General features: G+C 41.3%; 1 protein-coding gene across 2 annotated transcripts in view; it reads right to left on the bottom strand.

The window, feature by feature from the left end:
- The window catches only part of LOC139545343 (protein phosphatase Slingshot homolog 1-like), a 75,338-nt gene that overhangs the window by 49,943 nt on the left and 460 nt on the right, over positions 1-24,935 (bottom strand). For both annotated transcript variants that reach the window (XM_071353002.1, XM_071353003.1), the window contains exon 2: positions 10,146-10,183. In XM_071353002.1, coding sequence (XP_071209103.1) covers positions 10,146-10,183 — 38 coding nt within the window. The remainder of the gene's footprint in view (positions 1-10,145; positions 10,184-24,935) is intronic.

Here is a 24,935-nt window from a genome sequence, read left to right as displayed (position 1 = left end):
CATTTTGCAGCAAACTTCCTGACAGGAAGTGGAAAATCTGAAATCGATGCTCTGTTCTAGGGCCTGCCTATAAATGTGCTTGATATTTATTAGTATACATGCACTTCATACGCCTTCCACTAGATGTCAACAGGCAGTGAGAGAAGAAATGGAGTGTATAACATGATCTGAGGTCGAATAAAAGCTCTTGGCATGACGTGACCCCAATTTCCTGTTTTCTGGAACGTGCGAGAAGTGACCTGGTATTGCCTTCTGTAAAGCTGTCGTTATAGACGACTAATATCTCCGGCTTTGATTTTATTTGATACATGTGACAATATCATCGTTAGGCGTGTTGCTTTGTCTGCGTATGTTCAGGAAGGAGAGCTTCGCGCCACTTTGCTAGCTTTCCGTGCTAATTGACTGGAGAAGAGGACATTCTAAATCCAAACAACGATTGTTCTGGACAAAGGACCCCTTGTACAACATTCTGATGGAAGATCATCAAAAGTAGGACCCATTTTATGATGCTATTTCATATATCTGTCGAACATGTGAACTAGTAGTTTGCGCCCAGATTTTGGTGACGCTCTCGCCATAACTTAAACTGCATGTCGTAATGAAGTTATTTTTAGAATTCTAACACGGCGATTGCATTAAGAACTAGTGTATCTATCATTTCCTATACAACATGTATTTTTTTGTAATGTTTATGAATAGTTATTTGGTCAGAATATGTGAGTGTCAGAAAAATATCCGGACGTTGTGGGAAAAAGATGCTACGTTAGCACAATGTATAACCACTGATTTCAGCTCTAAATATGCACATTTTCGAACAAAACATAAGTGTATGTATAACCTGATGTTATAGGACTGTCATCTGATGAAGCTTATCAAGGTTAGTCAAAAATTATATATCTTTTGCTGGTTTGTTACGATCGCTAACTTTTGCTGCTGGTAAATGGCTTGTGTTTCTGGCTATTGTGTCACAGAGCTTTTTCATGCGCGAGACGGAGAGAGTGCGTTTCTTGTTTACCTTTTAAATTGACGACGTTATTGTCCGGTTGAAATATTATCGATTATTTAGGCTAAAAACAACCTGAGGATTAAATATAAACATCGTTTGACATGTTTCTATGAACTTTACGGATACAATTTGGATTTTGTCTTCCTGTTTTGAGTGCGTTTGAGCCTGTGGATTACTGAAGAAACGCGCTAACAAAACGGAGGTTTTTGGATATAAAGAGACTTTATCGAACAAAATGAACATTTATTGAGTAAATGAATGTCTGCTGAGTGCAACCATATGAAGATCAAAGGTAAGGGATTAATTTTATCTCTATTTCTGACTTGTGTAACTGTTCTACTTGGCTGGTTACTGTTTGTAATGATTTGTCTAGTGGGCTATGTTCTCAAATAATCATAAGGTATGCTTTCGTCGTAAAGCATTTTTTAAATCTGACACCGTGGTTGGATTCACAAGTTAATCTTTAAACCTATGTAAAATATGTTTTGTTTTCTGAATTTTTATAAATGAGTTTTTCTGTATTTGAATTTGGCGCCCAGCAGTTTCACTGGCTGTTGAAGAGGTGGGACGCTAACGTCTCACGTACCCAAGAGAGGTTCATTAATGTCGGTTTGGTTGATATTTTGTGATGTCATTAAAAATGTTATAAAGGAAATACTGCAACTTGGAAAGTATACATACTACATGTACGAAGTTTCCATCCTATGTGATGTGCATGCTATATGACAAATTATTAAAGTGTTAAGAGAAGGATGTGATTTTAGAAACTATGAGGAAAATTGTTTCTATAACTGTGCACAGAAACTAGTCACCGCCCCCTTGAGTGAGGTCAGAGAGCGTGTCAGCCTGACAGAACCGCCCATTTTAAACAAACTGTATAAAATTATGGATTAAGAATTAAAATATTAGACGAGAGAAAAAAAGTGGTTTGAACTCAATCTCAACACGAGGTAGAGACGATAGTCACCTCCCTGACAGTCACTGGTACAGCTGATTATCTGTCCTTAGTAAAGTGGGACCATTCTACTACTCTGCTCAAACCACTGTAGTACGCTACTTTCATCACCCCACTGGGAACCATCGACACAGCTGGCTAGCCTATTTTCAAAGAAGCATCTTCCAGAGCGAATGGAAGGAGAATAAACTCTGTAGTTCTGTTCAGGACTACATGACAAGTCACCGGATACCGGACAACGGCAGAGGAGAACAGTAGAAGACGGGTGGGAACCCCTTTTGGACAATCAGAGCTTTACAAGCGTGCCGCGAAAAGGCCCAACCCCCTTTCCAAGGCGACCCGGTTTATTAGAGATACACGGCAAACCAAGGCATTTTCATGTAAATACATTCATGATTTATTACTCCAAGCGGGCGGCGGTTCGTGTGAAAAGTATAAGTGAGAGTAGTTTCTAAATGTACCAACGTTTAATGTCTCTGTCCCGCTCTCTATCCTCGCCATCTCCATGGCTTTTGTAACAAGCAGCCATATTGTTGTCAGTCCGCTAGGGACCTGTTTTTAATGTATTAAGTGTGTATGTTTATCCTGTGTTACCATTTAGTTAGCTAGTAAATAAATTAAACCAATTTGTGTAGATTTGATTTGATTTGTAGTACTGAATCATAAGGCGCAGATGCAAGGATGTTACGACTGTTCAGAATGATGATATGATACGAGGTTATGATTAATAAGTTCACTGTTTATAGATGTGATAGGTAAAGACCTTTTAGAGTTTAATTCGGGAGATGGTAACTATTTATTTTTTTAACGCTCTCCTGGTGCCCCAGATCCTAATGAGTTCATTGTTACATGTTTAATAAATAAATGTGTTTTTTTTTTTTTTTTTTTTTTTAAATCGGTAAACATTTAAACATTGTTATTTATCTAAATCAACTAACTGTCAAATTAAATGACAGAAGTCACAACACAGGAAAATGGTCCAATTCACACACTTATCAAGAGAACATCCATGGGCATCCCTACTGCCTCTGATCTGGCGGACTCACTAAATAAACACACATGCTTTGTTTTTAAATTATGTCTGAGTGTTGGTAGGGCCCCTGGCTATCTGTCACAAAAACAAAACAAAAAAATGTGCCGTTTGGTTTGCTTAATAAGGAATTTGAAATAGTTTGTACTTTTACTTTTGATACTTAAGTACATTTTAGCAATTCCAATTACTTTTGATACTTTAATATATTTAAAACGACTTTTATCAAGTAGTATTTTACTGGACTTGAGTCATTTTCTATTAAAAAGGGATCTTTACATTTAGTCAAGTATGACAATTGAGTACTTTTTCCACCACTGGGTAACTATAGGTTGCCCGCTCCATAGCAAGCTGCTCTATCCGCATTGATTGGTGAAGTAGTTTAATGTCAAGCTAAATATAAAAAATTAGGTTAATAAAAAGGAACAATATAAATAATTACTTTTTTGGGGTTCGAACCAGATCAGAACTTTGTTTGTCAGGTCGGAACAGAATGAAACAATTGGGAAATAATTTAGGTTCCAACCCCTGGTCACAACATAGTTCCATCGCTCATGCAGTGTGCCGCCTATTCATGTTTCCAGGTCTGAAATTGTTAGCTATCAGAAAAATGTTGTGCACAAATTTGTTTAAAATCACTGTTAAATGTAAGACAGTATTTCTGTCTTTAAAACCCCTTCAGGATCCGCCCCTTTTTTTCAATTTTCACCTAAAAGGATATACCCAAATCTAACTGCCTGAAGCTCAGGCCCTGAAGCAAGGATATGCATATTCTTGGTACCATTTGAAAGGAAACACTTTGAAGTTTGTGGAAATGTTAAAGGACTGTAGGAGAACACAGTAGATCTGGTAAAAGATGATACAAAGGGAAAAAAACATTTATTTTTATTTTTTTTGTACCATTATCTTTTGTACCATTATTATCTCCTGAGGTGCTGACTTGCTGCACCCTCGACAACTACTGTGATTATTATTATTTGACCATGCTGGTCATTTATGAACATTTGAACATCTTGGCCATGTTCTGTTATAATCTCCAACCGGCACAGCCAGAAGAGGCCTGGCCACCCCTCATAGCCTGGTTCCTCTCTAGGTTTCTTCCTAGGTTTTGGCCTTTCTAGGGAGTTTTTCCTAGCCACCGTGCTTCTACACCTGCATTGCTTGCTGTTTGGGGTTTTAGGCTGGGTTTCTGTACAGCACTTTACAGCACTGAGATATCAGCTGAAGTAAGGAGGACTATATAAATAAATTTGATTTGAATTAAGAGAAAGGCCATAATGTATTACTCCAGCCCAGGCGCAATTTAGATTTTGGCCACTAGATGGCAGCAGTGTATGTGGAAAGTTTTACACTGGTCCAATGAACCATTGCATTTCTGTTCAAAATGTTGTATCAAGACTGCCCAAATGTGCCTAATTGGTTTATGAATAACTATTCATGTTCAAAATTGTGCACTCTCCTCAAACAATAGCATGGTATTCTTTCACTATAATAGCTACTGTAAATTGGACAGTGAAGTTAGATTAACAAGAATTTAAGCTTTCTGCCAATATCAGATATGTCTATGTCCTGGGAAATGTTGTTACTTACAACATCATGCTAATCACATTAGCCTACGTTAGCTCAACCGTCCCGTGGAAGGGACACAGATCCCTAAGAAGTTTTAATAAAGCCTTTTTGTGGGGAAAAACTAATTCTGATTGGCTGGGCCTGTCTCCCCAGTGGGTGGACCTGGTTTCCTTCTATGAACTGTAACTCAGTCAAATCTTTGAAATTGTTGCATGTTGCGTTTATAGTTTTGTTCAGTATAATATCAACACTTATATTTAGTTTGAGATATTGTTTACCTTCTGTAAGTTTAAGAAATATTGCCTTGTGCCTTTTAAGTCCATTACCAAACACCCACATAACTAAGATAATTTCACATTTCTCTCCCTCATGAGGGAGAAGTAAAAAATAAAAGTTCACCAACTAGCGATTTTACTGATTTCACATTTGTTTATGAATGTGATTACTCGTAATTTAATGATTACTACAAAAAATTAAAAATAATATTTCAAACAGAATTACTGCAACTGAATTGGCTACAACGGGAAATCATAATCGTCACAAACCAGTCGGGTCACCTGCTCCTGTCCTCCGTTCCACTGGCATACTGTTAGGTTCAACTGTTTTCTTTGTCTTTGTTGTCCGGTGGTCAAACCAAGAGTGTTACAACAGTTTGGACCATCCCTCCCTCTATGCCTTTCACTCTCACCTCTCCCAGCTCTTAGACACCTACCCATGAGCCCCCTCTTTCCATTTACTGATACCAACATACTCACCCAATGAGTACCAACTGACACCGGATGTTGATAAGTAGTTAACTTGGTCAGTCCCCCCTGACCTTGATGTTAACGTCCACATACGGATCGGACAGGTTCAGATTTGGTCCAATCATGGACGTACGTATGTTTCCCAAGTTTGGATAGTACAGTGAGTAGAGCACAATACAGTACAGTACTGAAAACAGTACCGCACAGTAAGTACAATACAGTAAAGACAAGTAAAGTATAGTACTGTACTGAACTCTACTGTGCTCTGCTGTCCAAACTTGTGAAACATGAGAATTACATTACATGGGGCGGCAGGTAGCCTAGTGGTTAGAGCATTGGTCCAGTAACCGCAAGGTTGCTAGATCGAATCCCGAGCTGACATGGTAAAAATCTGTCGTTCTGCAGTTAACCCACTAGGCCGTCATTGTAAATAAGAATTTGTTCTTAACTGACTTGCCTAGTTAAGTTCTAAAAAAAAATATTAAAAACATTAATATCCATAATTATGCATTTCTGTTTAGTACAGATCAGACACTCATGACCTAATTCTGTTACCAGGTGTAAATCCACTTATATGTACTGTATGTCCTGTAGTTCAATAAAAATGTTTGTTTTTTGTAAACTCAAGGTTCAAACTCAGAAATTCTTTCATCAGACATCTTTGAATCTAAATTATGAGAAGATTTTTTTGGTAAATGTAGTTGCATAAAAACCTGACGGAGATTTGACCGTAATTCCATTACCAAAGTTTGCATCTGCACAGCCCCACTAAATTAGTTTTTGTACATTTTTCTGTGGAAATTGTTAAAGGTAGTCCTTGTGCATAGAGTTGTATTGTTTGTTAAAGTTTCAATAAAATTTTTGTTTGGCATACATTTTAAAGTGAAAAAACTGGAATCATAAGCTGTTTCCGTGGAAATGCCCAAAACATTCACAGCAGTATCAGATTTCACTGCATGAGGGCATGGAGGCAGAACACAGTAAATCTCCCTGTGATTAATTACCAAGATTATTGACCCCATGGAGCCAGAGAGCCACATCCCTCACTATGTAGGAAGGGTGACGTGCTGGCCTCTTCCACTCTTCCCCCTTTGTCCTGGGGCACAGTAGAGCAGGAAGTTATGACCGGCTTTCAGGCATCCTGTTTTCAGCGAGAACAAAAATAAACTAATGTCTGACCCACACGCACATGAATGGAGGACAAAAAAAACTAAAAAAAGACTAAGGAAAGTGGGATGATGTGCTTGAAAACAATCGTGTCTCTGAATGTCAACACCTTTGACGTTACACATCCATATAAAAGCTGACAAATGAAGCAATACAGGCCAGTGGTGCACATGCCCCTCCCTCTATACCCAATTTCAACTAAAAACACTGATTGCTTCATACAGGGAAAGTAACTTAATTCAGTGGCACACATTTGTTGGATCTCACTAAATCCATTCAGTGAGTTGATTAAGACTAAAGGAAAAAAAATAAAATCTAATCAACTAAATGTTTTAACTTCCACAGTCCCTCACTGTAGAGAAGTGGTCACCAGCCAGTTGATTGCGATCGTCTGGTCGATCTCCAAGGCATTCCTAGTCTATCACCAAACATTTCTGTAAAAAACCCAACAATAAAGGTGAATGCACCAATTTGTAAGTCGCTCTGGATAAGAGCGTCTGCTAAATGACTTAAATGTAAATGTAAATGATAAAGCCTTGCGTTCTAATTTTTTATTTGATTAGTTTCACGCTGTTGGCGGTAGGTGCACTTGATTCAGCAGCCATAGCAGAATAGCATTGTTGCTATTATTAGCAGCTTGTGTGTTTAAGAGGAATATTTCACTTTCTCTGGTCATAAAAGTAACAAATTGGTGAAGGAGGCAAAAATTTGACCGAAAGAATGCAGTGCGACTTAAGTTTCACCATCAGCTGGAAGACGGTGAGAGGCAGCCTCACCTCTGCACCCTCCCTCCCCTCAGACTGACCATCAGTCCAGTATCATAACAAATGATATTATTATGCTCACTCAGCTGTGCCTCACTAGTAATACAACAAATGATCTATCACAAGTGTGATCATATAGCTACAATTTAAACCATTTCAAAATGGTCTGAGAAGAACATTGGCAGGGCAATTCAATATGCAGTGATAATGTATTGGGCTTATAGCCTACTGCACAAACCTCATTGCTACAGTACTGTTTGTAATTACTTAATGTTGCATATGCTTATGTTGAAGTCATGTTAAAGAAATATCTGAGCTGTAGATCTCAACCTGCATTTTGACTTAGAAATTGATCTTGACTCAGAAAAGGTTGGTGACCACTGCTGAAGAGAACCACTACAGCTCCAACGAGTTAAAGTGTGACTTTACCTGTGAGCAACAAAAGCTCACAGAACAACCCCCGAGTGCTGAAGCACGTAGCGTGAACAAATTGTCAGTCTTCGGTTGCAACACTCCCTCCCGAGGTCCAAACTGCCTCGAAGCAACGTCAGCACAATAAATGTTCATTGGAGCGTCATGAAAAGGGTTTCCATGGCTAAGCAGCCGCACACAAGCCTAAGATCACCATGCGCAATACCAAGCGTCGGCTGGAGTGGTGTAAAGCTCGCCTGGGGCTGTTTTCATGGTTCGGCTAGGCCCCTTAGTTCCAGTGAAGGGAAATCTTAATGCTACAGCATACAATAACATTCTAGACGATTCTGTGCTTCCAACTTTGGAAAGGGGAAGGCCCTTCCAGGTTTCAGCATGACAATGCTCCCCGTGGACAAAGCGAGAGCAGGTTGAGAGCTTCAAGTTCCTTGGCGTCCACATCACCAACAAACTAACATGGTCCAAGCACACCAAGACAGTCGTGATGAGGGAACGACAAAACCTATTCCCCCTCAGGGGACTGAAAATATTTGGCATAGGTCCTCAGATCCTCAAAAGGTTTTACAGCTGCCACATCAAGAGCATCCTGACGGGTTGCATCACGGCCTGGTATGGCAACTGCTCGGCCTCCGACCGCAAGGCATTACAGAGGGTAGTACAAGTACGGCCCAGTACATCACTGGGGCCAAGCTTCCTGCCATCCAGGACCTCTATACCAGGCGGTGTCAGAGGAAGGTCCTAAAAATGGTCAAAGACTCCAGCCAGTCATAGACTGTTTTCTCTGCTACCGCACGGCAAGCGGTACCGGCGCGCCAAGTCTAGGTCCAAAAGGCTTCTAAACAGCTTCTACTCCCAAGCCATAAGACTCCTGAACAGCTAATCAAATGACTACCCAGACTACTCTGTTGTTATCTATGCAGTCACTTTAATAACGCTACCTACATGTGCATATTACTTGAATTACCTCGACACCGGTGCCCCCGCACATTGACTCTGTACCGGTACCCCCTGTATATAGCCCCGCTATTGTTAATTAATGCTGCTGTTTGGGTTTTTTTAGGTGAGAGAATAACAAAGAATAATACAAGTATTTTCTTAACTACATTGTTGGTTAAGGGCTTGTAAGTAAGCATTTCACTTTAAGGTCTACACCTGTTGTATTCGGCGCATTTGACAAATAAAATTTGATTTGATTCATACATAAATGGTTTGTCGAGATCGGTGTGGAAGCACTTGACTGGCCTGCACAGAGCCCTGACCTCAACCCCATCCAACACCTTAGGGATGAATTGGAACGCCAACTGCAAGCCAGACCTACTCGCCCAACATCAGTGCCCGACCTCACTAATGCTTGTGGCTGAATGGAAGCAAGTCCCCGCAGCAATATTCCAACATCTAGTGGAAAGCCTTCCCAGAAGAGTGAAGGCTGTTAAAGCAGCAAAGGGGAACCAACTCCATATTAACGGCCATGATTTTGGAATGAGATGTTCGACGAGTAGGTGTCCACATACTTTTGGTCATGTCTCACATGAGCATTTAAGCAGAGATGTTGCTAGCTCATGGTGAGGTGTGGTATGCTACCCCTTGACATGACTTACACAGCAACCAGGAATATTTGTAATGCTTTAATCGTCTCAATGGCCCAAGCTCTTACTTTAAATGTTTTTAATAAAAAGACTAATAAAACAAAAAAGTTACTGAAAAAAGCCCTCTTATCCATATGACCACAGTGAACAGAGAGACAAAGCCAGTCTCTCTGTTGCCTCAGGTTGTGGTTAAATGTATGACAGAGCTGGTTATAGTGATTCTGCTGATCACATATAATAAGTACTGTAGTGACCAAAACAGACAGACAATCACTGCTTAATTAAGCACCTGTCGCAACAGTAACGAGCCAAAAGAGGCAAGACAACATTTTGTCTAATTGTCTATTAAAGATTGGGGAACCCTGGTCTACAGGGTTGTCCCCTACTGGTGGTTTTATTTGGCCCCCCAATATCATTGTTGTACATAAGTTTGTATAAACATCAGTAAATCAGGTACAAGTGATTTTAATTTTGTATTCCCAAGCATAAGAGACACGTGATTGCATAAATTTAAGCAAGGTTTATTTTGTTTTAGTAAAATATTATATAGGATTGGGATTCTGGCGGTCAAATTGCAGTCTACAGATGATTTCTCCAGCTCGCAAACCCTCCCCTCAAGACAAAAACCTGCCCGCGGCTGAATCTAGTTGATTAACCCTGCCGACAGACAGACAAAGGTTTCTTAATAATTTGTTATAGTGGTGACTGTCATTGAGAGGAACCAGGAATGAGTAGATCTGGAATGCTTACCCCACACCAACAAACAAACACAGATGACAAAAAACGTCCTCCTAATCTCCATCTAGCATTATCCTGCTCCACCATGGAAAAGAGAAGCAGCTCTGAGCTACCCAAGCAAGTCCATCTTTAGTACACTAAGTATTAACACTTACCTCTGATTTAGCCGCCGCTCATAGTCACTCCCAAAGTCCTGCAAACCAAGAAAAGCAGAGGAAAAAGAAACAAAAATTACCAAATCTGATACTTGAAGACATTGAAGCACTACAGTGCAGCCATTATTATCAGGTGGACATGGATCTACAGGTAACTGACAAAATAAAGGAAACACCAACATAAAGCATCTTAAAATAATTGTCCAGTGTTTCCAGATTTCTATGATATATCACCTACACAGAGCACAAAACATTAGGAACACCTTCCTAATATTGAGTTGCACCCCCTTTCACCTACTAAACAGCCTCAATTCATCAGGGCATGGACTCTACAAAGGTGTCAAAAGCGTTCCACAGGGATGCTAGCCCATGTTGACTCCAATGCTTTCCACAGTAGTGTTGAGTTGGCTGGATGTCCTTTGGGTGGTGGACCATTCTTGATACACACGGGAAACTACTACCATACCCCGTTCAAAGGCACTTAAATCTTTTGTCTTGCCCATTCACCACTGAATGGCAAACATACACAATCCAAGTCTCAATTGTCACAAAGCTTAAAAATCATTATTTAACCTGTTTCCTCCACTACATCTACACTGAAGTGGATTTAACAATTGACATAAAAAAAAAATGTTTATCTTTATTTAACCAGGTAGGCCAGTTGAGAACAAGTTCTCATTTACAACTGTGACCTGGCCAAGAAAGCAATGCAACAAAAACAGCCTTACAAACAAACGTACAGTCAACTGGCCTACCTGGTTAAATAAAGATAAACATTTTTTTTTACTGTACGTTTGTTTGTACGTTTGTTTTACTGTACGTTTGTTTATAACACAATAGCAAAATCTGTATACAGTGTGCGCAAATGAAGTAATGAGGTATGGCAATAAATTGGCCAATAGTGGTGAAGTAATTACAATTTAGCAATTTACACTGGAGTGATAGATGTGCAGATGAGGATGTGCACGGAGAAATACTGGTGTGCAAAAGAGCAGAAAAACAAAAACAAATATGGGGAAGGGGTAGGTCGATAAGCTATTTAAAGATGGGCTGTGTACAGCTGCAGCGATCGGTAAGCTGCTCTGACAGCCGATGCTTGAAAGTTAGTGAGGGAGATAGCACTGAAGTTGGAGACGTATTTTTGCAATTCGTTCCAGTTATTGGCAGCAGAGAACTGGAAGGAAAGGCGGCCAAAGGAGGAGTTGGCTTCGGGGATGACCAGTGAAAAATACCTGCTGGAGCACGTGCTACGGGTGGGTGTTGCTATGGTGACCGGTGAGCTGAGATAAGGCGGGGCTTTACCTAGCAAAGACTTAGATGACCTGGAGCCAGTGGGTTTGGCGACGAATATGTAGCGAGGACCAGCCAACGAGAGCATACAGGTCGCAATGGTGGTTAGTATATGGGGCTTTGGTGACAGAATGGATTGCCCTGTGATAGACTACATCCAATTTACTGAGTAGAGTGTTGGAGGCTATTTTGTAAATGATATCGCCGAAGTCAAGGATCGGTAGGATGGTCAGTTTTACGAGGGTGTTTGGCAGCATGAGTGAAGGAGGCTTTGTTGCGAAACAGGAAGCCGATTCTAGATTTAAATTGGAGATGCTTAATGTAAGTCTGTAAGGAGAGTTTACAGTCTAGCCAGACACCTAGGTATTTGTAGTTGTCCACATATTCTAAGTCAGAACCATCCAGAGTAGTGATGCTAGTTGGGCGGGCAGCGATCGGTTGAAGAGCATGCATTTCATTTTACTAGCATTTAAGAGCAGTTGGAGGCCACGGAAGGAGTGTTGAATGGCGTTGAAGCCGTTTGGAGGTTAGTTAACACAGTGTCCAAAGAAGGGCCAGATGTATACAGAATGGTGTCGTCTGCGTATCGGTGGATCAAGGAATCCCCCGCAGCAAGAGCGACATCATTGATATATACAGAGAAAAGAGTCGGCCTGAGAATTGAACCCTGTGGCACCCCCATAGAGACTGCCAGAGGTCCGGACAACAGGCCCTCCGATTTGACACGCTGAACTCGGTCTGAGAAGTAGGTAGTGAACCAGGCGAGGCAGTCATTAGAGAAACCAAGGCTGTTGAGTCTGCCGATATGTTATGAATTTTATGAATAATGACTAAATTATGTATACATTTAACGTAGAACTATAACTAACAGAATTCTACCCTGTCTCTGTTCATCCCCCTCCTCTCCCCTGTAACTATTCCCCAGGTCGTTGCTGCAAATGAGAACGTGTTCTCAGTCAACTTACCTGGTAAAATAACGGTAAAATAAAAAAAAATATAAAAAAAAATGATAAATAATGTTTGTCCATAAGAAAGAGGGACTGTTAGCAGGCAAGGAACTGTGGCAGACAACTTGTGACCACTGTGGAACTGATAACAGGGAAGGAAGTCTCCCCACCCAGGGAGGGGAGAAACCTTGGGCTTGTAGTAGATTGTATAAAAGGTGGCAGGCAATGTATGAGAAGGAGAAGACTTGTGAACTATATTGTCATTGTCTTAGAGGGACAGTTATGACGAAATGAGAGGTATATAAACCAATGTACATGTAAGGATGGGCAGAGCTCTCGTAAATAAACATTCTGACTATTGTAGACTGGCCTCTGTCTGTTTCATTTCAACAAGAACCTTACCAAGAATTTGTAACAGACCGAGTAGTTTAATTGAAGTTCAGTTTATGAACATTGAGAACATAATTCTCTTTACACGATAAGAATATGGTGCTTGACAGGGTCGAAAGCCTTGGCCAGGTCGATGAAGACGGCTGCACAGTACTGTTTCCTACCGATGGCGGTGATGATATTGTTTAGGACCTTGAGCGTGGCTGAGGTGCACCCATGACCAGCTCGGAAACCAGATTACATAGTGGAAGGTACGGTGGGATTCGAAATGGTCGGTGATCTGTTTGTTAACTTGGCTTTCGAAGATTTTAGAAAGGCAGGGCAGGATGGATATAAGTCTGTAGCAGTTTGGGTCTAGAGTCTCCCCCTTTGAAGAGGGGGATGACCACGACCGCTTTCCAATCTTTAGGAATCTCAGACGATACAAAAGAGAAGTTTAACAGACTAGTATAGAGGTTGCAACAATTGTGGCGGATAATTTTAGGAAGAGAGGGTCCAGTTGCTGCAGGGGGTGCAGCGCTGTTGGCCGGGGTAGCCAGGTGGAAAGCATGGCCAGCCGTAGAGAAATGCTTATTGAAATTCTCGATTATGGTGGATTTATCAGTGGTTACAATGTTTCCTAGTCTCAGTGCAGTGGGCAGCTGGGAGGAGGTACTCTTATTCTCCATGGACTTAAGTGTCCCAAAACTTTTTGGAATTAGTGCTGCAGGATGCAAATTTCTGTTTGAAAAAGCTAGCCTTTGCTTTCCTGACTGTGTATATTGGTTCCTGACTTCCCTGAAAAGTTGCATATTGCGGAGACTATTTCGATGCTAGTGCAGTACGCCTTAGGGTGTTTTTGTGCTGTCAAGGGCAGTCAAGTCTGGAGTGAACCAAGGGCTCTATCTGTTCTTAGTTCTACATTTTCTGAAAGGGGTATGCTTATTTAAGATGGTGAGGAAAGCACTTTTAAAGAACAACCAGGGATCCTCCTCAAAGCTATACGGGATCATAGCTTTCACCTGGATTCAAATCAAACGGTCACATGCGCCACTCAAGAGTTAACTCAAGAATAAACTAAATAAAATTATAACAAAACAACGAGGCTACAGTTGAAGTCGGAACTTTACATACACCTTAGCCAAATACATTTACACTCAGTTTTCCACAATTCCTGACACTTAATCCTACTAAAAACTCCCTGGCTTAGGTCAGTTAGGATCACCACTGTATATTAAGAATGTAGTAAGAGAATAGTAGAGAGAATGATTTATTTCAGCTTTATTTTCTTCATCACATTCCCAGTGGGTCAGAAGTTTACATACACTCAATTAGTATTTGGTAGCATTGCCTTTAAATTGTTTAACATGAGTCAAAAGTTTCAGGTATCCTTCCACAAGCTTCCCACAATAATTGGGTGAACTTTGGCCCATTCCTCCTGAAAGAGCTGGTGGAACTGAGTCAGGTTTGTAGGCCTCCTTGCTCACGCATGCTTTTTCAGTTCTGCTCACAAATGTTCTATAGGATTGAGGTCAGGGCTTTGTGATGGCCACTCCAATACCTTGACTTTGTTGTCCTTAAGCCATTTTGCCACAACTTTGGAAGTATGCTTGGAGTCATTGTCCATTTGGAAGACCCATTTCCGACCAAGCTTTAACTTCCTGACTGATGTCTTGAGATGTTGCTTCAATATATCCACATAATTTTCCTTTCTCCTGATGCCATCCATTTTGTGAAGTGCACCAGTCCCTCCTGCAGCAAAGCACCCCCACAACATGATGCTGCCACCCCCGTGCTTCATGGTTGGGATGGTGTTCTTCAGCTTGCAAGCCTCCCCCTTTTTCCTCCAAACATAACGATGGTCATTATGGCCAAACAGTTCAATTTTTGTTTCATCAGAACAGAGGACATTTCTCCAAAAAGTATGATCTTTGTGCAGTTGCAAACTGTAGTCTGGCTTTTTTATGGCGGTCTTCCTTGCTGAGCAGCCTTTCAGGTTAAGTCAATATAGGACTCGTTTTACTGTGGATTTTGTACCCGTTTCCTCCAGCATCTTCACAAGGTCCTTTGCTGTTGTTCTGGGATTGATTTGCACTTCTCGCATCAAAGTACATTCATCTCTAGGAGAGAGAACGCATCTCCTTCCTGAGCGGTATGACGGCTGCGTGGTCCCATGGTGTTTATACTTGTGTACTATTGTCTGTACAGATGAACGTGGTACCTTCAGGCATTTGGAAATTGCTCCCAAGGATGAACCAGACTTGTGGAGGTCTACAATTTTGTTTCTAGAGGTCTTGGCTGATTTCTTTTGATTTTCCCATGATGTCAAGCAAAAAGGCACTGAGTTTGAAGGTAGGCCTTGAAATACATCCACAGGTACACCTCCAATTGACCAAATTATGTCAATTAGCCTATCAGAAGCTTCTGAAGCCATGACATAATTTTCTTGCATTTTCCAAGCTTTTTAAAGGCACAGTCAACTTAGTGCATGTAAACTTCTGACCCACTGGAATTGTGATACAGTGAATTATAAGTGAAATAATCTGTCTAAACAATTGTTGGAAAAATTACTTGTGTCATGCACAAAGTAGATGTCCTAAACAACTTGCCAAAACGATAGTTTGTTCACAAATTTCTTGTTGAGGGGTTGAATAACGAGTTTTAATGACTCCAGCCTAAGTGTATGTAAACTTCCAACTTCAACTGTATATACAGGGGGTACCGGTACCGAGTCAGTGTGCGGGGGTACAGGTTAGAGGTAATTTGTACATGAAGGTAGGGGTGACGTGACTATACATAGATAATAAACAGCGAGTAACAGCAGTGTACAAAACAATGTAAATAGTTTTTTTTGGGGGGTGGGGGCAATGTAAATAGTCCGGTGGCCATTTGATTAATTGTTCAGCAGTCTTATGACTTGGGGGTAGAAGCTGTTAAGGAGCCTTTTAGTCCTAGACTTGGCGTTCCAGTACCGCTTGCCGTGCAGTAGAAGAGAAAACGCTCTATAACTTGGGTGACAAGATTCTCTGACAATTTTATGGGCTTTCCTCTGACACCGCCTATTATATAGGGTCCTGGATGGAAGGAAGCTTGGGCCCAATGATGTACTAATGTTCTTTGAGTAAATAGCAAGCATTTTTAAAACTATCTGTTTGAGACAAGTTTGAGGTGAGGTTTTTGAAGTGTTTTTCTACAATTTATGCTTTGACCACAAATACGAGTATAGGACGAGTCAACAACATTATTTAGGTATAAGTTAACAGAATAGGGCGTTGAGCCGCCAGAACAACATCAACGGGCCTTGGCATAGATTCTACAAGTGTCTGGATCTCTATTGGAGGGATGCCACAGCATTCTTCCACAAGAAATTCCATCATTTGGTGTTTTGTTGATGGTGGTGGAAAACACTGCCCCGGGCACCGCTCCAGAATCTCCCATAAGTGTTCAATTGGGTTGAGATCTGGTGACACCCACTGTTTGTGTGTCTATCTAATAAACATCATCATATAAGAAATATGACAACTCACAAATGTTCATTGTTAAATCGGTCGACCTCTAGTATCTAGGTTTTGATTTTTCAACGCCGATACTGATTATTGGAGGACCAAAAAAAGCCGATACCGATTAATCGGCCGATTTGTAAAATGTATTTGTAATAATGACAATTACAACAATACTGAATGAACACTTATTTTAATAAAGTAAAAGTGCAATATGTGCCATGTAAGAAAGCTAACGTTTAAGTTCCTTGCTCAGACCATGAGAACATATGAAAGCTGGTGGTTCCTTTTAACATGAGTCTTCAATATTCCCAGGTAAGAAGTTTTAGGTTGTATTTATTATAGGAATTATAGGACTATTTCTCTCTATACGACTTGTATTTCATATACCTTTGACTATTGGATGTTCTTATAGGCACTTTAGTATTGCCAGTGTAACAGTATAGCTTCTGTCCCTCTCCTCGCTCCTACCTGGGCTCGAACCAGGAACTCAACGACAACAGCCACCCTCGAAGCAGCGTTACCCATGCAGAGCAAGGGGAACAACTTCTCCAAGTCTCAGAGCGAGTGACGTTTGAAACGCTATTAGCGCGCACCCCGCTAACTAGCTAGCCATTTCACATCGGTTACACCAGCCTAATCTCAAGAGTTGGTAGGCTTGAAGCACAGCGAAGAGCTTCTGGCAAAACGCACGAAAGTGCTGTTTGAATGAATGCTTACGAGCCTGCTGCTGCCTACCACCGCTCAGTCAGACTGCTCTATCAAATCATAGACTTAGTTATAACATAATAACAGACAGAAATACGAGCCTTAGGTCATTAATATGGTCGAATCCGGAAACTATCATCTCGAAAACAAGACGTTTATTCTTTCAGTGAAATACGGAACCGTTCTGTATTTTATCTAACGGGTGGCATCCATAAGTCTAAATATTCCTGTTACATTGCACAACCTTCAATGTTATGTCATAATTACGTAAAATTCTGGCAAATTAGGCGACCCAAACTGTTGCATATATATACCGACTCTGCATGCAATGAACGCAAGAGAAGTGACACTATTTCACCTGGTTAATATTGCCTGCTAACCTGGATTTATTTTAGCTAAATATGCAGGTTTAAAAATATATACTTCTGTGTATTGATTTTAAGAAAGGCATTGATGTTTATGGTTAGGTACACATTGAAGCAACGATACACACCGCATCGATTATATGCAACGCAGGACACGCTAGACAAACTAGTAATATCATCAACCATGTGTAGTTAACTACTGATTATGTTAGACCCTGGGTCTCGACCCCGCCCTGTGCAACTGGGTCCTGGACTTCCTGACGGGCCGCCCCCAGGTGGTGAGGGTAGGTAACAACATCTCCACCCCGCTGATCCTCAACACTGGGGCCCCACAAGGGTGCGTTCTGAGCCCTCTCCTGTACTCCCTGTTCACCCACGACTGCGTGGCCATGCACGCCTCCAACTCAATCATCAAGTTTGCGGATGACACTACAGTGGTAGGCTTGATTACCAACAACGACGAGACGGCCTACAGGGAGGAGGTGAGGGCCCTCGGAGTGTGGTGTCAGGAAAATAACCTCACACTCAACGTCAACAAAACAAAGGAGATGATTGTGGACTTCAGGAAACAGCAGAGGGAGCACCCCCCTATCCACATCGACGGGTCAGTAGTGGAGAAGGTGGAAAGTTTTAAGTTCCTCGGTGTACACATCACGGACAAACTGAATTGGTCCACCCACACAGACAGCGTTGTGAAGAAGGCGCAGCAGCGCCTCTTCAACCTCAGGAGGCTGAAGAAATTCGGCTTGTCACCAAAAGCACTCACAAACTTCTACAGATGCACAATCGAGAGCATCCTGTCGGGCTGTATCACCGCCTGGTACGGCAACTGCTCCGCCCACAACCGTAAGGCTCTCCAGAGGGTAGTGAGGTCTGCAGAACGCATCACCGGGGGCAAACTACCTGCCCTCCAGGACACCTACACCACCCGATGTCACAGGAAGGCCATAAAGATCATCAAGGACAACAACCACCCAAGCCACTGCCTGTTCACCCCGCTATCATCCAGAAGGCGAGGTCAGTACAGGTGCATCAAAGCAGGGACCGAGAGACTGAAAAACAGCTTCTATCTCAAGGCCATCAGACTGTTAAACAGCCACCACTAACATTTAGCGGCCGCTGCCAACATACTGACTCAACTCCAGCCACTTTAAAAATGGGAATTGATGGAAATTATGTAAAAATGTACCACTAGCCACTTTAAACAATGCCACTTAATATAATGTTTACATACCCTACATTACCCATCTCATATGTACAGTGGGGAGAACAAGTATTTGATACACTGCCGATTTTGCAGGTTTTCCTACTTACAACGCATGTAGAGGTCTGTAATTTTTATCATAGGTACACTTCAACTGTGAGAGACGGAATCTAAAACAAAAATCCAGAAAATCACATTGTATAATTTTTAAGTAATTAATTTGCATTTTATTGCATGACATAAGTATTTGATACATCAGAAAAGCAGATCTTAATATTTGGTACAGAAACCTCTGTTTGCAAATACACAGATCAAACGTTTCCTGTAGTTCTTGACCAGGTTTGCACACACTGCAGCAGGGATTTTGGCCCACTCCTCCATACAGACCTTCTCCAGATCTTTCAGGTTTCGGGGCTGTCGCTGGGCAATACGGACTTTCAGCTCCCTCCAAAGATTTTCTATTGGGTTCAGGTCTGGAGACTGGCTAGGCCACTCCAGGACCTTGAGATGCTTCTTACGGAGGCACTCCTTAGTTGCCCTGGCTGTCTGTTTCGAGTCGTTGTCATGCTGGAAGACCCAGCCACGACCCATCTTCAATGCTCTTACTGAGGGAAGGAGGTTGTTGGCCAAGATCTCGCGATACATGGCCCCATCCATCCTCCCCTCAATACGGTAGAGTCGTCCTGTCCCCTTTGCAGAAAAGCATCCCCAAAGAATGATGTTTCCACCTCCATGCTTCACGGTTGGGATGGTGTTCTTGGGGTTGTACTCATCCTTCTTCTTCCTCCAAACACGGCGAGTGGAGTTTAGACCAAAAAGCTCTATTTTTGTCTCATCAGACCACATGACCTTCTCCCATTCCTCCTCTGGATCATCCAGATGGTCATTGGCAAACTTCAGACGGGCCTGGACATGCGCTGGCTTGAGCAGGGGGACCTTGCGTGCACTGCAGGATTTTAATCCATGACGGCGTAGTGTGTTACTAATGGTTTTCTTTGAGACTGTGGTCCCAGCTCTCTTCCGGTCATTGACCAGGTCCTGCCGTGTAGTTCTGGGCTGATCCCTCAACTTCCTCATGATCATTGATGCCCCACGAGGTGAGATCTTGCATGGAGCCCCAGACCGAGGATGATTGACCGTCATCTTGAACTTCTTCCATTTTCTAATAATTGCGCCAACAGTTGTTGCCTTCTCACCAAGCTGCTTGCCTATTGTCCTGTAGCCCATCCCAGCCTTGTGCAGGTCTACAATTTTATCCCTGATGTCCTTACACAGCTCTCTGGTCTTGGCCATTGTGGAGAGGTTGGAGTCTGTTTGATTGAGTGTGTGGACAGGTGTCTTTTATACAGGTAACGAGTTCAAACAGGTGCAGTTAATACAGGTAATGAGTGGAGAACAGGAGGGCTTCTTAAAGAAAAACTAACAGGTCTGTGAGAGCCGGAATTCTTACTGGTTGGTAGGTGATCAAATACTTATGTCATGCAATAAAATGCAAATTAATTACTTAAAAATTATACAATGTGATTTTCTGGATTTTTGTTTTAGATTCCGTCTCTCACAGTTGAAGTGTACCTATGATAATAATTACAGACCTCTACATGCTTTGTAAGTAGGAAAACTTGCAAAATCGGCAGTGTATCAAATACTTGTTCTCCCCACTGTATATACTGTACTCTATATCATCTACTGCATCTTGCCATCTTTATGTAATACATGTACCACTAGCCACTTTAAACTATGCCACTTTATGTTTACATACCCTACAGTACTCATCTCATATGTATATACCGTACTCTATACCATCTACTGCATCTTGCCATGCCGTTCTGTACCACCACTCATTCATATATCTTTATGTACATATTCTTCATCCCTTTACACTTGTGTGTGTGTATAAGGTAGTAGTTGTGGAATTGTTAGGTTCGATTACTTGTTGGTTATTACTGCATTGTCGGAACTAGAAGCACAAGCATTTCGCTACACTCGCATTAACATCTGCTAACCATGTGTATGTGACTAATAAAATTTGATTTGATTTGATTTGTTAAGATTGATTGTTTTTTTATAAGATAAGATTAATGCTAGCTAGCAACTTACCTTGGCTTCTACTGCATTCGCGTAACAGGCAGGCTCCTCGTGGAGTGCAATGTAATCAGGTGGTTAGAGCGTTGGACTAGTTAACTGTAAGGTTGCAAGATTGAATCCCCCGAGCTGACAAGGTTAAAAATCTGTCGTTCTGCCCCTGAACAAGGCAGTTAACCCACCGTTCCTAGGCAGTCATTGAAAGTAAGAATGTGTTCTTAACTGACTTGCCTAGTTAAATAAAGATTATATAAAGGTGTTAAAAAATTAAAATAATTTTTATTTTTTGTATTTTTGTATTTTTTAGTATTATTATATATTTTTTTTTAAATCGGCCAAATCAGTCCAAAAATACAGATTTCCGAATGTTATGACAACTTGAAATCGGCCCTAATTAATCGGCCGACCTCTACTAGATACCTGGCTTTATGAGAGAGGTGAGCGCCACTAAATGGAGGGAATGGAACCATTCTTCATGATAAAGTTTCACAACAGTAATATCTTCAAAACAGTTCTTATTGTACCAGGAGGGATATCATAGACTAGGAGTATCAGGATAGAGCTACAGATGTAGGATCTTAATTTCATCACTTTGTTGCTGCGAACTTTGTGCCCAGCAGGAAATGCAAACTTACACTGTATTTGAGTTTTTAAAAGGCTTCTAAAGTTTGTCATTTTCACTTTGAAATTTCAGACTTGATTTTCCCTAAAGAAAAATGTATCAACCTCTACAGAAATGTCTGTTAATTATTAAATACATAATTCCTTTCCTGTTGTAGCAAACTGGCTCTAATTAAGATCCTACATCTATACATGGTGACAGGTAACTGAGGTGGGCCATTCTCCAGAAGTTTCACCTACTAAAACCTGAGGGATGTCAACCAAAGCACTACTAGCAAGAGCTGCATTCTCCCTGCCAAGGTAAGGTAGGCTGAGCCAGAGTACAGCAACAATGAGAGCAAATACTTGTGACAAGTTTTATCCAATAATGCATTTCAACTCCAAAAACACACGCCGCTTTCCATTTCTGAACTAACTAAATAGGGCGAGCATTACACTTGTGATGAGCAGATGAGGTTAAAAACAGCAAAGAAATCTCATTGTCTTTTATAAAAATTAGAAGTTTGACAAACACACAAAACAGTGAGTAAAGTAAAGGCTTATGTCCCCATCTAAACAAACAGTGCCGGTAAGGTAATATGGTTGGCCTCTACCCAGGGGAAGGGCAAGGAGGGGCCAGGTGAAACACACCAGGGAGGGTAATCCAATAGTTGACCTGAACAGCCCTGCAACCGCTACAAGTGAAATTCCAGCCATAATTCTGCCACAGCAAGACATAAAAGGAACAAGTTAGAGCCAAGAATGGAAAGATGATTTCACTTCGTAGGGAAGAGTCTAAAACCGTGGAATGAAACTCTCCGCGTGGGTAAAGAAGCAGAGCATTTAGGTAGTGATTGCACTTTTGTTTCCATGACTGATCAAAACTCGTTTCCTCATGGCTCTCTTGTCCCTCTGCAGCAGACATACGGTGAGCAATATGTTAAAGCACATTTGTCCATCAAAATAACATCAAATTGATTAGAAATAAAGTGCAGATATTGTTAATGTTGTAAATGACTATTGTAGCTGAAAACAGCAGATTTTTGTTATGGAATATCTAAATAGGCGTACAGAGGCCCATTATCAGCACCCATCACTCCTGTGTTCCAATGGCACGTTGTGTTAGCTAATCCAAGTTTTATCATTTTAAATAGGCTAATTGATCATTAGAACACCCTTTTTCAATTGTGTAAGCACAGCTTAAAACTGTTGTGCTGATTTAGAGAAACAATAACTCTGGCCTGCTTTAGACTAGTTGAGTATCTGGAGCGTCAGCATTTGCAGGTTCGATTACAGGCTCAAAAGGGACAGAAACAAATGCCTTTCTTCTGAAACTCGTCAGTCTATTCTTGTTCTGAGAAATGAAGGCTATTCCATGCGAGAAATTGCCAAGAAACAAAAGATCTCATACAACGATGTGTACTACTCCCTTCACAGAACATCGCAAATGGTCTCTAACCAGAATAGAAAGAGTGGGAGGCCCCGGTGCACAACTGAGCAAGAGGACAAGTACATTAGTGTCTCGTTTGAGAAACAGACGCCTCGCAAGTCCTCAACTGGCAGCTTCATGATATAGTACCTACAAAACACCAGTCTCAACGTCAACAGTGAAGAGGGGACTCCAGGAGGCTGGCCTTCTAGGCAGAGTTCCTCTGTCCAGTGTCTATGTTCTTTTGCCCATCTTAATCTTTTATTGGCCAGTCTGAGATATGGCTTTTTCTTTGCAACTCTACCTAGAAGGCCAGCATCCCGGAGTCGCCTCTTCACGTTGAGACTGGTGTTTTTAGGGTACTATTTAAATGGACAAAAAAAAAGAAGTGCTTTTCTTTCAAAAACAAGGACATTTCTAAGTGACCCCAAACTTTTGAACGGTAGTGTATATAGAATCGCAATACATATTGCGATCGTGATATCACATCATGAGGTCCCTGGCAATTCCCAGCGCTACATGTAGGGCAAATAGCTATATTTCACTTTTGCTATTCTTGGCAAATTCATGTAGCCTACCTTCCACCGTCACAACAGCTACCATATTGTTACCCCACCACCGTCCTTCCCTCAATGCTTTCCCTTCACTTCTCATTCCCTCCACCGTTCATGTGGGAATGACATCATAGCTGCAGCAGCCTCCTGAGGAGCTTGGCTGCTCCTCATCAGACAGAGCCCTGGAGCAACGAGGCAGTCAGTCAGTCAATTCCAGCCCGCATGGAAAGTGAGTGACAGGGAAGGCCAGTCCTCAGTCATGCCAGCTCAACTATCTCCATCCTCATGACAAACTTGTTTCTTTTTACACATCTCTTTTTCACATTGCTGGTGTAATGAGTCAGGCCCAATGACTCTGTATTTTAAGGCAAAGAAGCAGTCTAATGAAAGAAAATAAAGATCAGCTAATGCTATGGTCCCAGTTCTTGATATAATGATGATTGTTCTCATCATTGAAACAAATCCACCCTCTACTCCTTAGTAAGGGCTAGTGCCTAGTGGAGACATACAACCTTCCTTCCTGCTGGAGGCTAGTGTCTTTGTTGAGTTTAGCATGACTACAGTTTATATTAACAGTTAGCACCCCCAACTGGTCGAGGTGTACTATCAATTCAAAAACAGTACTTTGACTGTAACTATAATTTCTATATGAGTGACATCACATGCCATTGGGGTGATTTGTGTAGGGGTAACTGTTATATTTTGGAATATCAAAAAGTGGTCATGTTATTGTTTAGAATTACCTTGCATTTTGTGATGGGATTAAAGCATTGGCTAAAGTTAATATGGACTCGTGGTTCAGCTGACAAATAAAACACATCAACACAAGGAGCAGTAACATGATTCCCTTTGTCATCTTGGAAGTGTTCAAGATGGCAAAGGGATGACATTCTTTTACTTGTCTGTATTGTCAGACTACTCTCTGTATGGGAAATTACTAGGCCTCTACCACATGACATGACTGTATGAAGTTATGCCACATTTCACCTCATTGACAGTTCTTTTAGAAGACATTATATAAATCAGTATATAGAACAGACCATGCTGTCCATAATAACACTGGTTTTGGCAAAAGTAGCTAGCTAGCTAAATGTTAACATTTTATGGCACCACTGCAGTACCGTTACACACACAAAAAATGTGTTAGCTGGTTAGCAAGCTAGTTTACTACATTCACCAGCAGGATAGAGAAGAAAACAGCACAGACCTTGTTTAAAAGCACTTCCATTTAACGAGCAAACTAGCTACTACTAACTAGTTGTGGGTTTTAAAGCTCAAGTTTGTAACAACGTTGTGTGCAATAAAATGTTGTTTAATACATATTCAGAGTGATAAAATAACAAGGTACCTAATGCATGATAAGAATGCAAACTAGGTACCTAATGCCATAGTCATTTGGAAATGGCAAGTAGTAGCTAGCTAATGTTGGTCATTAGTATGTTAACGTTAAATCAATTGCTAATTAGTTAAAGAAAATATGTATACGCTAGCTAACTTGGTAGCCTACGTGTATTGTGGGTTAGTTGGGTAGCTACCTAATAACTTTATTGGCTAGCAATAGCATTGTTACTGAGATGCAACTTTGCTTGCTAGCTTTTCCAAACAGCTAGCTACCTTGCTTGTGATGGAGTTGAGCCTAGTACTAAGCTAACTTATCCCATCGCTACAAAACACTAGCTACAAGGCCTACCTATGTTACTCCCACGTATCCCCGGTGTTTTCTTGACGTTTCTAGGACGTCT

Source organism: Salvelinus alpinus, chromosome 19, assembly GCF_045679555.1.
Source record: "Salvelinus alpinus chromosome 19, SLU_Salpinus.1, whole genome shotgun sequence".
Classification (NCBI taxonomy): Eukaryota; Metazoa; Chordata; class Actinopteri; order Salmoniformes; family Salmonidae; genus Salvelinus; species Salvelinus alpinus.
Note: the sequence above shows the minus strand (reverse complement) of the source record. Positions and strands in the feature narration are given on the sequence as shown.